Raw genomic sequence first — 15,572 nt, forward strand, 5'->3', positions numbered from 1 at the left:
CAAGAATTCAACAACGCATAACTGTGGCTACCTATACAAGAAGAACACCATAAATGAATACATAATAAAGATAACAGATAAACAGAATAACTCCTTTTATATTCCACGGAGATGAAAGAACACGAAAGGAAATGCCTATACCTGCATTTATACAACAATACACATTTACATTTTACCAATACATTACCAAATCTAAGCTGCACAGGATGTTTCAAGGTACAGAAAAATATAGTTTAGTTTTAAATACATATGTTATTCATCTGCCTCCAGTTCCACTTGGCAAATGTTGGTTGTATTGATCTCATGCTTTAACAGGTTTGGTAAAAACTACGAATGTGTGTTGAACGTAAGTAATAAGAGTATTTATTTGAGTGTAGATTTTTATTGAGAAACAAATGAGGAAGCCCAATGTGCTGTCTGAAAGGTGTTGGTCAGAGACAGGCTATCACAGTAAATCTAGTAAGTCTTACAGTTTGAATTCAAAGGTTAAGTCTCCACAAACCACTTGTTAATTAGTGGGGATGAACCTCTGAGCCACTGAAAAAGAGCTAAACTTCTCCTAGGAAATAAAGATCAAAGTGAGTTATCAGACACAGTGTGTTTCTGTCACAGCTGTGTTCGCTCCCCTCTCAACACCTCATCTGGAATCCCGTCTGTCCAGCCGTGCACCTCAGCCCTGCCCGGCCCGTTTCCTTCACCTGGCTGCGGCTCACATATGAAGTGGTTGAGCATCTGCTCGGCCGACTGCAGGCCGGCCAGGCTGCTATCTGCCTCTGACATCCTGCTTTCCATCGGCCTCCCAATAGCTGCATCTCTGTCATTGCTTGTTCTCCAGTGATGGATGATTTCATTATCTGAATCCTCGATAGCTTCGTCTCCTTGGTGGTGGAGGTCCATCATGGCCTCTGTGCCTCTCAGCTCCTTCTGCATGTGATGGCGGGCCAGGGGGATTTCCTCCAGGCTAGCTGACCGGATCAGGATGGCCGAGCCATGGGTTGGACTCGTGGCGATCCTGAAAGTGCCCTCACCTGTCATGCCGTCAGACAGATTCTCACTGTGGATGGTGAACTGGAGATGAGGTACCTGCAGTGGGTGTGGAGAGTGTCGTCTGACACTTTCCTCACTCCCTGACTCGCTGTCTTTGTCCACGTCTCCTTCCTGGTGTCTCCAAACTTGACCTCTGTTTGATCCTGTCAGTATAAATCGTGGGGTCTCCTCCCCCATCTCTGACCAGTCAGATTCCTCCTCCTCTGGAACTGACCCTAGAGGTTGCTCCTGCCCGCCCGCTTTGGCCTTCCCATAGTTATGGTTGTCCATGAACTGAGCCGGAGGGGGAGTGATGGGGAGAACCACTGGATTAATGGTGTCATCTGGCTGAAAATGGAGGTCGGTTCTGTGCAGTACTGATGTTACCTACAGTAAGTATAGGTTACAAATTGATGATTATATGATGCAAAGTCGAAGAAGAGGTTTTTACATGAAAATGTATGTATGTGCACTAAACAATTTCAAAGAGGCTTATCAATATTTAATTTGTATTTCTTGGTCTATCTATTCTTGCCTGCAGTGACTAACAGAAATTATGAAGAATACCAAGATATTTTTCCGTCATTGTGGCGGAGCCCTTTTGCGGTTTCCCTCCCCTGCCTCTGAATGTGATTGTGAATCCACTGTCAGCCTAGAAGTTAAGAGAGAGGTAAAGATCTTACATTGAATGTTTCCACGCTGTTGGCAGTTTTTGCATCAGCGAGCTTCTCCGTCAGTGCTGAAATACGCCGGTTCAACTTCTCACGTTCTCCTTCCATATTCTGAGCCTGACACAGAAAGCACGAAATAATCACAAATAAACCTTCAGTAAGTGGGGGACTTATGTCATGGTATCCTCTCCCAAGAGTTTGAATTACTTTAACTGCTCAGTCAACCTCAATAATTCAGTAGAAAAAGCCTCCTACTTGTTTCTATAACCATTTCCCTGTTTCTAATAATCTAGGCTCAAGCACAAGAAACATAGAAATGCTTCCAATCTCACCACTGAATGAAGCTTTTGCTCCAAAAGATTATTAGTCTGTTGTGTGGAGGAGCAGTTGTCGTGTAGTCTGAAATAAGGCAGAGAGAGAGAGAGAGAGAAGTTACTTAACAATAACACAATGCATTGCAGTATTCTTGCAATATGGCACATTGTATCAGATTAAATAATATATATTATGCATCCCTTGCAACTATCATTTTAGGTCTAAAACTTTAGACAGATAGTAAAAACAAAGGTCAGATCTCATTTCAAAACAGATTGAGCCTTATTCACATTGTTTAGACTGGATTATACTTTCAGATCTCTGAAATTGTATATATTTCTTTTGTATACATAAATGCATTCAGGTACAAAAACAACAGACAAACAACAGTGCATTTCATTCACTTGCTTTCAGTGCATAACAAACAAAGGTATCCACAAGTGCCCATTGTATTACATTTCCTGAGTTACCGCATGTTAAAAAAAAGAACGTCCAATGAGCCCAACTTTATGTTTAACAGGTTAATTGATTGAGGAATACATTAATTCTGCAGCCTATTAGGCATAACATGTGGAACCCTAAACTGTCTATTAAAGAGCACAAGCTAACACCCCCTTATTGAAACGGAATTTTATTTCATTTTTTTATATGTAGCTCCACTTTCTGAGTTGGCCCACAACCTTTGAGCATATTCATAAAAATAGCATAGCATAGTCGCGAAAAATTATAATGGTTTTTGTATATTTGCTCCAAATGACCTCAGTTTCCTAAAAAAATGAATCCACTGTTGTACCTTATTGCAATTGTAATCGAAAACACAAGAAAGTTAGTAGTCCTAATGTTTTCTTTTCGAGGTAACTTAAATGATATGTGTGTTATGTACAGTGACTGGAGGAAGTTAAAAAAACTGTTTTCTGTGCATTATACCTCTTAAACCTCTCTGTGAGGTTGCTGAGCTCCATGCGAGTCCTCTGAAGTTCTGCCTCCAAAAGCTTTTGGCTGCTCATGAACTCCTCTCCCAAACACTCCATCTTCACTGCTGTCTTCAGCAAACTTTGATGCAGACCCTCATTCTGCCCCTGTAGTATCCTAGCAGGATAGACAGAGAAATTAAATGGAGTGAGACAAAGTGCATGAGCAGTTGATGACTTTATTTAATAACACATTCTTTCATTACTCTCGTTACTCTCATTTTACACATTGGGTGTATATACAATATCACGGCCATGGTTGCCACTTGGACTATAACTTTTACCAGTTAACAAATCCCAAATAACTACATCACACTTACATGACTCTACCCAGCTCATGTGGCTTTTCCTGTATTAAAGAAAACACAATTACTTTGACAGGAAAAATGACATTCAGAAATAACATTAATTATCAATTAATAAAGTAAAAAAAGAAAAGCTGAAAAATCAAAGAAGGACAAAGACCATCAATTTGGAATGTCAATTTGATTACTATTAGTTAACCCTAACTAATCTATGGTTCTGTAATAACTTATGTCCACAGAGGCATGCACACTGGTGCCCAAATCAATAGGCAAGCAAATGAGTGGAACATTATTACATGACCAGTTAATCAAGCATGTATAACACTGGCAACTATTGACTTATACTTCTTTTATGGACATACTGTAATTTCATGAATGAGTATAGTCTTAACCCCAGGAGAGATGTCATACTTTCTGTAATGACGAGCCAGTGAAGCTTGTCTGTTCCTCTTCCTGACTGGAGGGGCTGCTGGTATTCCTGGATGAATCCGCCTTGCTGGAAAGAGAGTCCAGCTTCCTGTGCGAAGCTGGACTGCTAGCAGAATGCCCCTTTAAATGAGTGTTGTGGTCATGGAGGTCATCATGGTCAAGGTCATTGTTTTTGGACTGGGGCTGGTTGAGATGTGATTCAGGGTGATGACCTTTGTGATGGCATGTACTATAGTTATCTCTATGGTGACGTTGATGGCCTGAACTATGGTGGTCTCCATGGTGATGCTGATGGCCTGGACTGTGGTGGTCTCCATGGTGATGCTGATGGCCTGAACTGTGGTGGTCTCCATGGTGATGCTGATGAGCTTCACTGTGGTGGTCTCCATGGTGATGCTGATGAGCTTCACTGTGGTGGTCTCCATGGTGATGCTGATGGCTTGGACTGTGGTGGTCTCCATGGTGATGCTGATGGCCTGGACTGTGGTGGTCTCCATGGTGATGCTGATGGCCTGAACTGTGGTGGTCTCCATGGTGATGCTGATGAGCTTTGCTGTGGTGGTCTCCATGGTGATGCTGATGGCCTGGACTGTGGTGGTCTCCATGGTGATGCTGATGAGCTTCGCTGTGGTGGTCTCCACGGTGATGCTGATGCGGTTCACTGTGGTGGTCTCCATGGTGCTGCTGATGAACTTCACTGTGGTGGTCTTTTTGGTGATGATGATGAGCTTCACTGTGGTGGTCTCCATGGTGATGCTGGTGCGATTCACTGTGGTGGTCTTCATGGTGATGCTGATGGTCTGGACTGTGGTGGTCTCCATGGTGAGGCTGATTGTCTGGACTGTGGTGGTCTCCATGCTGATGATGATGATGAGATTCACTGTGGTGGTCTTTATGGTGATGGTGATGGCCTGGACTGTGGTGGTCTCCATGGTGATGCTGATGGTCTGGACTGTGGTTGCCGCCATGGTGATGCTGATGAGATTCACTGTGATGGTCTCCATGGTGATGCTGATGCGATTCACTATGGTGGTCTCCATCGTGATGCTGACGTCCTGGACTGTGGTGGTCTCCATGGTGATGCTGATGGCCTGGACTGTGGTGGTCTCCATGATGATGATGATCATGATCAGAGCTATGGTGCTGAGCAAGGCCATGGTTGTCTTCATGGTGATGGGGATGTGTTGGGTTGTGGTGATCTTTATGATCACTGGTTAGGCTGAGTCCATGGTGACGTGGTGTAGTAGGGCGTTCAATGTTTGGGTGTCTGCTATGGCAGTGGTGACCTGAACTATGATAGTCTCCATGGTGATGTGTTGGGGTGTGGTGATCTTCACAATAATGAGCATTGTCGTGGTGGTCTCCATGGCGATGGTGATGAGCATGGCCATGGTGCGCTCCATGGTTATGGTGACGAGCAGGGCTATGGTGGTCTCCATGGTGATGGTGACGAGCAGTGCTATGATGGTCTCTATGGTGATGAGTTGGGTTGTATTGGTCTCCCTGGTGATTGTCTTCATAGTGATCTTGATGGGATGTGTTGTCGTGGTGTCTGTGGTGATGAGAAGTGTGGTCACCATGGTGGGGATAAGTGGGGCTATGGTGATCTCCATGATGATAGACAGGACTGTGGTGGTGTCCGTGGTGATGGTGATGACTTGTGTTGTGGTGGTCTCTGTGGTGATGGTGATACCTTGGGCTGTTGCAGTCTCCATGATGATGATCATGGCCAGAAGTGTGATGGTCTCCTTGGAGACAGTGGTGATGGTGCTTATGAGAAGGCGAATGGGAGTGATGCTCAGGAGTTTGAAACCATGACTCATGTTTTTTCAAACAGCTAATATCAGTGCAGCTTCTGGGCCTGTGGCACATGCGATGGGGTGAGTCTGCAGAACGGTGTCTATGCGCGTGGTGGAAAGATCTAGAGTGAGAAAGTCGAGAAGAGTGCTTGCTGGTTTGGGAGTACTTGCAGGAGCTAACTGAGTCTGCACTGGCGGGCCGACTCCTCTGCTGTCTGAGTTTCTTAGTGCTGCTGTCTGCCTTACTGGATCTAACAGAGGCCTGCCCTGGACTGCAGGGTCTTCGAGCATCTGTAACCCCAAGAGTGGTGAGTCTCATCGGGCTGAGCACCTGCCGAGTGATCTCATTAAGGAAGGCAGAGAACTTCATTTTTTCCTTCATCAAATTCTTCCTGGCTTCACCTTTTCTCTTCTCTGGTTCAGTTTCATCTTCATGTCCATGCCATTCTCTTTCTTTGGGTCCAGTGAGAGCCTCCATTGATTTGGCTTTGCGGAAACTTCCATCATTTCCCAAACCTTTTGTAATCCTCTGTGTGTTTTTCCGGGTGCCTTGAGTAGGACCACTGTGCAAGGACTTGCCTTTCTCTCTGCCCTGTTTGGCAGGGAGCCTGTTTGGACAATCTTTCTTATCTATCAAAGGGGCTGTGTCGTCTGCTTCTTCAAAGTACCTGTGTTTCCTGGAAATGTCAGTACAGGACTGTGAATGCTGGGGCTTCTTAAGTGGACCACTATCTGAACCCTCACTGCTGCTCTCAGAGGACAGGCTAGAGGAAGAGGAAGACGTTGAAGAGGAGGAAGAAAAGGAAGAGGAGGAGGAAGGAGAGGAGGAGGATGCCGATGTTGATGTTGATGAAGAGGAAGAAGAAGTAGAAGAGGATGAAGAGGAACCAGTTGAGGAACTCAAGGGAGTTTCTGAATGAGAAGCATGGTGGCGGCTTTGCTTGCGATCATAGTGGTGAGAGTGATGAGTCTTGTCATTATCACGCTGATGTCGATGGTCGGAGTGATGATCACTGAAGAGGCTGTCCTCTGCTGTTGAATGGCTGCTATTTTAAAAAAGAAAACACGGGTGTAAAAGACACACTGGATACCAATACAAGGCTGAGACAAGCTAATGATAATTATTTTTTATTTTTGCTCATTAATCAAAATTCTATAACAAATGAACTCAGAAGGACATCTCTGCTACTTTAATCTTTCTTATGTGAAAACTAGAGTTGAAATATCTTCGTCTATTTTAAAATCAAGAGCAGACTCCATACATGAAAACAGGCATGTAACAGTGGGGAAAAATGTCCAAACTCACTCATGGCTATCATTGTCATCTGACTGATGTGACTTTTGCTGGTCATGGTGATGGCGATGGCCTTGATTTTGGTGATGGTGCTTCATTTGTTGAGATTTTGAGTTAGCAGTCTTCCTGTGCTTGTGGTCTTTTTCTTGTGGGTCACACATTTCAGACTTATGATCTTTGACGCCTCTGGCGTCCTGATGAGGATGTACAGGTCTGAAATATTTCTCCATCAAATGGTGCTGCAGCTGAGAGTCGTCTTCACAAACTGGCAAGATGTTGATCCCTAGAGAGACATTTTCCTTCTTTACAGCTTTGTTACATATTTCAGTCTGCAGTGACTATTATTTTACTATCCATTTACAAAATGTCCACAAAAACAGAAACATGGTAATATTTTTTAATTCACTGTATTATTGTGGAAAATTAAGAAAAATATGATGAAAATGTTATTACATATTATATGATTAATAATTACTACTTGCTAAACTACACTAGTTTTCTACAGCAGTAACATGGATCAGTTTTACGCACATCATTTCTGAACTGTATTAATAAATAATAATGGAAATGAACATAGTTAATGCAGTGCTACATGCAGTGAAATGCTAATGTTAATAATTTCAAATAATTTCATTTGTGCAAAATGCAGTTCTGTAAAGTTACAAGCAACACTATGAAACATTTCATCATGACACAAGTTCTAGGTTCTTAATGCAAGTAAATTCTAGCTCAGAGAGCTAATTCAAATATTTATCTATTTATATCTACCATACAGCCAAGATCTGTACTCACGTTGTCAAAGAAGCCACAGGAGTGACACAGGCGGTGGTGTGCATTGACACACAGCGACTCTCTCTCAGTTATGCACCTTCTAATTGAACTGGGGAGCACATGCAAAACCCCCACACACTCACACATCAATATATAGTCCTGTGCCATCCAATGACAGAGGGGCCAGTTGTTGCACGCAGCTACTTTGAACTGTATTAAACTTGTACTGTTCTGTATATGATGGCTTATGCTTGTATTTTAAAGATACCAGCATGAATGAGTAACATACTGTACTGTACATATACAGTATAACTTCAAAGACAACAAACAGGTGATCAATACATAATCTACATTTGTATAAACTATATATACAAAACTTCCTTTATTCTCATAATTCTTTAAAAAAACATTTTGCTTCTCTTTTCGTGGCCTTTCGGGACAACGGTAGCAAGATTAAAGACAATAAAATCATAGCTACCAAAGAATATTTTAGCCAAACATTAATGTGATAACAGTGTTTTTTGTTTTGTTTGTTTTGCAGTTTGGCTTTCCAGAATATCTTAGCACATCTCAGTGGTATATTTATTTGCCCTGGGCACATAATGATATATGAATGTCTTAGGACCTGAGTCACTATACCAGCCAAGAAACACTGGCTTCCAGCATTCATTCCTCAACCTGTACAGGGGTCCCTTCAGTGTGACACATCAAAAGTAGTAACAGCAGAGGAAGAAATGTCAGAGGTAAACTCTGCTGTGGAAGTGAGCCTGTATAACTTGAGGCATGGTTGTGGGTGGGTGTCAGATGTCACCCACTATCTTCTTGTATTACTTAACTTTTTAGAACATTCACATGCAAACTACTCTCTCACTAGTCAGAATATGTTAGTGCTTGCTTTGTTTATGTGAAAATATTCATTTGAAACCATAAAACGTTGAAGAAAAAGGCACAAAAATCCCTCCAGAGATCAACAGTTCATCACAAAGAGGATTTTTCCACCTATGCTTGTCATCATGCGAGCAGAAAAGCTGTGCTGCTTCCAGTATGTTAACCACAAAGTTATTGATCAGGATGTCCCTATTATGTCAGTGCAATGGGCAGTCTAATAACTCAGTTGTTGAGAAACACATTGAACTCCGATCGAGTGACAAAGGCTCACATCACAATGACGTTATGTTAAACCACTCAGGACTCGAACCATTTTCACATGTCAAGAAATACATCAGACAACACAGACCATAGCTTTGTGGTGTATACAAGTGCCAGAGATCCTCATCGTCATCCTCATTGTAATTTTGTAGCATGTATCTTCATGGCCGCCGGCAGCTTTCCCTGAATCAATGTAATATGGCTCAGATCCACTGACGATCAATGGCAAACCTGCACTGCTGTGACTGTTTGGCAAACGCAATGGAAAGTTAGACGAGGTAACTAACGTTCACATGCAAACACGTTTTGCATTGGTGAATATTTTGAACAGCGATATCTACACTTGATGGGAGTTGTTACGAGGATTCCCAAGGACAGCAAAGTTACATAATACTAGATGTCATCATAGGCCTAATGATAACTTTCCATGCTGAAACACTGCCACACTGCCATTGTCCTGTGGAATTGTTTACTGAACGTGTTTTTCACATGCAATTAATTGTTATAGCTTTCAGTAAAATGACTTAGTGAGGTATAAATATGACCTCTACATGTACTTGTATTTGTTAACAACAACAAGTTCCAGGTGAAGGAACATCACCTTCTCACTACTTTACTTTCAGGAGGTTCAATTGGTACATCAGATCTGAACAGGGCATCTCTTAGGGACACTCATTGAGTCTCAGACGAGCTATTGTCATGACAACAACAGATCAACATGCAGCCCCCCTCTGCTGTAGTGTGTCATACATGCAATACACTGAAGTAGAAATTGGTTTAAGGTAAGATAAAGATATTAATGTTGACCTCATAGGTTTTAAATGCTAGTTGTCCATGTGTCACAAATCATAACACTATATTACAAAAAGAGGGCAGAAAACACAAAGAAAAAGAGGGGGAAAAATGAATGGGCTAAAGTTTGAACTATGAATAAAAAACACAAAATCTAAAACTCATTCATGCATTCACAAGAAAGATGTTTCTTCTGGAGAACTAATGTATGTCGAGTAATATGCAACAGGATAATATTCCTAATATAATGAATGTGACTATATAAGATGAAGAATTATTGAATAATTAGTAAAATCCTATTTCAAAGCCCCAACGCCTGAATGATCTTATATAAGCAAGCCCCTGGTCTCTGTCCTATCAGCTCACTGACCTCCACAGGACATCCTGAGCCGGATGCACCACCAGGGGGAGTAGTGTGCAAAATATTTGTAAATTAGTGTTGTGGCAGAGCACCACAGTGAGTCCATTCATCAGGGTTTATCTAAGGGGCAGGTCTACCTGCTCTTTCTCAGTCGAAGTAACAAGTACATAATGTTCAGCATAAGGTTGGAGTACCTAATATCTAAATTTTGCCTCCAAAAAATAATTGGACATAAGATATATTTCTTTATTTAGAGTCTATTCGTCACCCTTTGTGCAAGAATTGTTCATATCAGGGACATGACAGTGATATTATGCACAAAATAAATGTTCAATGAAGTTCCTTGTCTGCACAAAAGATACATTTTCCTTTATATTATTTTCTCCTTTGTTTTCTGGATTTTTGCTACTGCATCTTTTGACAATGTTGGCAGTTTGAACACTAACAAAAATACATGATTGAGTTTGAACTGCAAGAGTGGCCAGAGTGCCCTTTCACCAAACAAACAAGAACCTGACAACAAGAGTCATTATGAAACTTATGTGGTGGTGATGATGTGTGACTGGTGTCACAGCTACCAGTCACACACTGTATACTCGCAAAGCTTGTGGTTGTATATGAGCTGCTATTTACAGCACAGCATTGTAGTTATTAAAAGGTGGTCTGAGCTTAATGCATCGGAGTTAAGCCTTTACTTTTACCTGCCACCTATTGAAATGAGGTACAAACTGCATTACTTTTGAAAGTAAACTGTTTTTTATTATGAAGACAGGCATACATGTAGTGTCTTGCCACAGTGAGATACTGTAATGGAAAATGAGTGGTTAGTTGCTGTCACCCCTTCCGTTCTCTTTTGGGGTTTTTTAAAATAATTATTCATAAATGTTGTCACTTTAGTGCAAAGATTGCTTTGAAAAGGAGTGCAACAATTTACAGTGTAGTATGCAGAAAGCCTAAACACTGCATCTATTGTGTGGGGTCTTCCTTATTTACAGCCAGCAGCTGCTTCATGATAACATGGAATAACATTTTGTCTGAGCTTCTTCACTCAAATGTGCAATAGTAATATTTATTTTTATGTTTAAAAATATATTGAAGCTGCAAAACACAACTGGCATTTCAGAATAGTCAAAATCTTGATTTGCACAGCAGTAGTTAATGGTCAAATTCATGGACTTTAAAAAACATAATACTGAAATTCTGTAGTATCCCCATTTAATAGACAGTCAAAAAACATCAGGAAAATGTACATACAGTATGTATGGCAAATCTAAAAGCAATGCACTCAATTTCAGAAGTAATGCAGACACCCATAAATAGTTGTAATGTATTAATTATGTGTATTTGATTCCAGTTCTGAGGGCCACATCTTCTCTAAAAGGAGAAATGCACTCAAGTCCACTCAAACCAAACCAGCAAGTGGAATCAGTTTAGAAACGTGTCGACAGTATTGAATGTTTTGTTGCCGATTATATACATTATGACTTTTCTGCCAGCAAAAGATGTTCCGTCAACATCAGTGTTTATTTAGTTTCTACAGAACTAAAAAAAAAAATCAACTTACAAAGTTCACTGACAAATGTTAGCTGGAACCGTAAATATAAATACTACGCCCTCTTCATCATTAGCTTTTCAAAGCAACAACTACTGGATCCTTCGACTACACGCACCGGGCCTTGGTCACCTTTGGAGTTTGTGGGTTGCTTTGCTTTGTTCACAGGAAAGCTCCTGAATGTTGTGAGATTTTTTTACAGTCTGTGAGGGGCCCTGGCCTGATGTAAATGAATGGAGCCAGAGATTGCCTCCATTCTAAAGAGGTGCAGCGTCTCTTTCTCTTTTCCATTCATCTTGGGTAGACAGCTCCCTCTGTTGGGCTAACTCAGTATTGGAAAGTCCCATTTCAGCTCGTTATACACAGGCTTATATTGTGTAACACAGAAGGAAAAGAAGAAATCAATGCTTGTTATCAGTTTTTTCCCACACGGATGTGGGGGTTAAGAAGAGGATCTAAATTGGGGTCTGAGCCAGCAGAGGCACGTCCAACTTTAGCCATGATGATTATCAACGTAAAGAACCCCAGAACTCCGACCAGTAGAAGCATGAAGACCCTCTGTTTCCAGGACAGAGATGTCCGCTTTCCACCTGTGCGATTTCTGAAAAGATATAACATGTAAAAAAAAATTTTTTTTAAATCACAGATCACGGCGCCATTTGTATAGCGAGTTATTCCTAGTGACAAAGCAAAAACAGAGAGCTCCAGTCCCACAACTGATCATGATACTAACTTGAGAATTTGAGCAAACCAACTTAACGCTGGTCGTCGACGGTACTTGTCATCATCAAAGTCAATCTGTGTGACAGAGCTGTGGCCAATGTCCCTTGTGTCGTAGATCTTTCTTGGGGATGATGCTGGAGAATAACAAAAAATGATTTGGTTAATCTTTCAACATAGAAGGAAAGACTGTTAAATGTTCTGTATGCACACAAAACTGAATCGCTTTGAATGCTAGAAAAAGGTACCTAATGAAAGATAAAGCTGTACTTTAAAAGCAGTCGGAGAGAGTAGATTGCCATTGCTTTACCTGTGTGTATTGTAATTGTGTCACAGGTAGTGGCAGTAGTTAAGTTGATGACAGAGTGCTCCTGCATATTTGGATCCCCATTTTTACGAGGACCTCCAAGGTCTTCTTGTGCTGGAGGAGAGACAGAGCTCGGTGGTGGGCTGAGGCTGGTGTTATAAGAGTGGTTGGGGTAAATGTTACTTTGTTCTTGTGCTGTGGAAAGACAGGGAGTTTGATTATTCTTTGATTATTCCCTAATAAATATGCACATGTTGTAATTTACTGAATAGAAAACATTAAGGATCACCATCAAATGTTGACCAGTCAGTATAATCAGTGACATCATTAGCTGTGGTATCCTCAAGGACCCCAATGGGCTCTTCAATCTGTCAGTCAAAGATGACATTTTATTAACATTATATCTGTACAATTTGCTTTTTAAATACCACCAGAAAATGCACAGTTCTGAATATGCTTTTTTTTCCCCACTTGATTTGTTTTTTTACTGTCTAATGGTTGTGAGATCACCAAACAAGGGATTTTGGCCCTTACCAGCGGCAGCCCTAAACCAGCTCTAGCCCAGTTAACAGATGACAGCTGTTCTTTCAGCACATCAGCAATTGGGCTGGCCAGGTTGGAAGGGGGAAACACTGAACCCTGACAGGTGGGACACTGGTATCCTGCTGGAGCCGTGTGGAGGGGCAGTCGAGACGCCAAGTTATTAAGACAGGACCAGTGAAACACATCTGTGGGAGGGAAAAAAAAAGTTTCATGTCACAGCAACAGGGGTGGATACAACTGAAGGTGAAGTGGAAAAATATGTTTTTTGTAATTTGGTTACAAAAATGTATTCCCAATGAGTTTATTACTTGATAATCTTACCGTAGCAGACCAGTCGGACAGTGTCTTGAGCAGTCAGTAGATTATTACAAAGAGTACAGTTGGGGTTGTAATCGCTGTCCTGAAGCCATTGCAAATACGACTGCACGATGCACTGGAGGGCAGCAAGAGGAAATACAGAATCTTAATGTGATGTTACAAGTTTCGTACAAACATAAATCATGTGATACTTGTTCACCCACTGACCTTGTTGTGGTTGGAGACAAGGCAATGCTCACACACGTTTACGCGATGCTCGAAGCAGAATAAATTGGTCACTTTTCTCTTTGGACACTTGCAAAGACCCATAGCCACCTGCGCTGTGTTAAGGAGACACAAACAAATGCAGAATGGTTGTGGAACTATACAACAAATATTCTTAAGACTAAAGCATTTTAATTGCTTTAATTGTATTTACACATCATTATGTAAATTATAGACCATCTATGAGCAGAAGCTAGAAGCAAGAAGAATGTGTCTTAACATTTACAAGCAAAAGCAAGTGATATTAAAAGGTTTGCACTGAATCTATGTATCCTGAGGCTGATGTTCTCTTGAATACAGACCAGAGCAACACAATAGAGGCAATGATTGGCAGGACTTTAGCTTCCCTTTTTTCTGACAGCCTGAAATGACCCCAGACACACAGACAGGCTGTTTACATATTTTTGCTTGGACCACTTTGAATGTAGGGAGCTTTCTCACTTTTCTTATAACTATAGCTAAATACAGGCATTCCATTCCTGTCTGGCTATTTCATCCAATTAAATTTCTGGACTGATTTTGCCCAAGAAGTGACCTCATATTGATATACTGCAACACAAAATTATGTATGCTGTGATAGAGGACTTTAGCCATATTGCCCACTCCTATTTTAGTATCTCCAGGGATTTTGGCCATCATGATATAGTATATATGTTGTCTTTTCCTGAACGAATAGGCTTATCATACAGCTTTTTGTTCCAGCATTACTTTACTATGTTATCATGTTAGTAGTCACAAGTAGTGGGTGGGACAGTCCCAAACCAGGCTAATAGCTCAAATGCAACGTTAATGTTGCATAAGCAGCAATTTTGACAGTCAAATCGTCGCCACATTATCAATATCGACAGGCTGTCGGGTTAACATGCCATGTAATGTACTTATTAGGTGGTTATCAATGCCCCCCGGCACTAGATGCTATTCATCTTGTCTGTAGACGTGATTTGTACTTCTTTAACTGTAACTGACTGTTTTAGCGAACTTGACATAACGCTAAGTTATCGTACACATTTTGGGAAGTCATGCGTCAGTTTTTGTGCTCCAACGTAATTTTCAACATCAACTAATACGCTTTGTCAGCGATATCACCTTTTGGCAGCTTAGTCCCAACATTTATCTGAGCTAACATTAGCTGCTACCTTAGCTGGAAGTTGTCAGCTGAGGTAACGTTAGCGAGCTAATCTAGCTAGTTGGGGAAGTTACAACGCAAATGATAAATAATTACATGTTACCTGTCACACAGACTTTAGTCAAGTCCCGTTCGTTTCAGGTAATGTTGTACGACTGTCATTTAAGCTTCCTTGTCAAATTCACATGGAAGGCGGCTCCAGGAGCTGTCATCTGTAAACTTGACTACTGCTAGCTGGTTCCTTCCTCTCTCTGTTTATGTGCCACGTCTCTTCCGCTTCTGCGTCTTCTTCGTGTCTTTTTGCAACAAACCACCAGGTGCATTCTGCCATCTACTGAGCCGGAGTGCATCCACCTTTAGATTCCTTTTTTAAATCGGTGATTCTTTTCAATTAGGTTATTCGCAGTATATGTATACAAGTGACAACTATAAAAAAAAAACTACGTTAGACATATGGTGCAAGCTTTAGCTACATGTACAATGTAGGCAAGTTGCTGTGTGTTTATCATCTTCACGCCGCCATTTTATTTTCTTCTTCTTCTCTTATCCTAAATCAGAGTGAAAAAGCATGCCACTTCATACTGTACTGGAGGAGGCTCTTTTTATTTTACATGCACAGGTGCCTGATACCATCCAAACTGTGCTAGACATACACTGACATGTGAATTATATGAATTAACATAATATGTGACCTCATATATTTGGTGCTTCAGTTTCTCTTAGAATCGCAACCTTCAATCTATTTGTTATTGTATATCCACAGAGAGACTTATGACTAAAATGTGGCCTATTTACAAGGAATGCTTTTTATCCTAATACTAATTATCCACACCTCATATCTCTCTTGTATCAGATTCTC

At 41.2% G+C, this 15,572-nt stretch overlaps 2 protein-coding genes across 3 annotated transcripts; both read right to left on the reverse strand.

The window, feature by feature from the left end:
• Positions 1 to 606: 606 nt before the first annotated feature.
• On the reverse strand, positions 607 to 6,971 carry LOC139295507 (repetin). Its single transcript, XM_070917702.1, has 7 exons — positions 6,823 to 6,971; positions 3,700 to 6,562; positions 3,304 to 3,332; positions 2,940 to 3,101; positions 2,030 to 2,096; positions 1,710 to 1,814; positions 607 to 1,413 (listed from the first exon to the last, which is right to left on the reverse strand). Exons 1-7 carry the CDS (start codon positions 6,969 to 6,971, stop codon positions 607 to 609), a joined length of 4,182 nt encoding a protein of 1,393 aa, XP_070773803.1.
• A 4,417-nt stretch (positions 6,972 to 11,388) lies between these two features.
• zfpl1 (zinc finger protein-like 1) lies at positions 11,389 to 14,953 on the reverse strand. 2 transcript variants are annotated; one of them, XM_070917495.1, is made up of 8 exons: positions 14,817 to 14,953; positions 13,531 to 13,638; positions 13,327 to 13,438; positions 12,997 to 13,190; positions 12,752 to 12,830; positions 12,466 to 12,657; positions 12,169 to 12,292; positions 11,389 to 12,036 (listed from the first exon to the last, which is right to left on the reverse strand). In XM_070917495.1, exons 2-8 carry the CDS (start codon positions 13,630 to 13,632, stop codon positions 11,850 to 11,852), a joined length of 990 nt encoding a protein of 329 aa, XP_070773596.1. In that variant the 5' UTR covers positions 13,633 to 13,638; positions 14,817 to 14,953; the 3' UTR covers positions 11,389 to 11,849. The 2 variants fall into 2 exon arrangements, with proteins under 2 accessions (XP_070773596.1, XP_070773595.1); XM_070917494.1 differs by having other exon boundaries at positions 13,531 to 13,643.
• Positions 14,954 to 15,572: the final 619 nt, after the last annotated feature.

Source organism: Enoplosus armatus, chromosome 13 (genome assembly GCF_043641665.1).
Source record: "Enoplosus armatus isolate fEnoArm2 chromosome 13, fEnoArm2.hap1, whole genome shotgun sequence".
In the NCBI taxonomy this organism is placed as follows: domain Eukaryota; kingdom Metazoa; phylum Chordata; class Actinopteri; order Centrarchiformes; family Enoplosidae; genus Enoplosus; species Enoplosus armatus.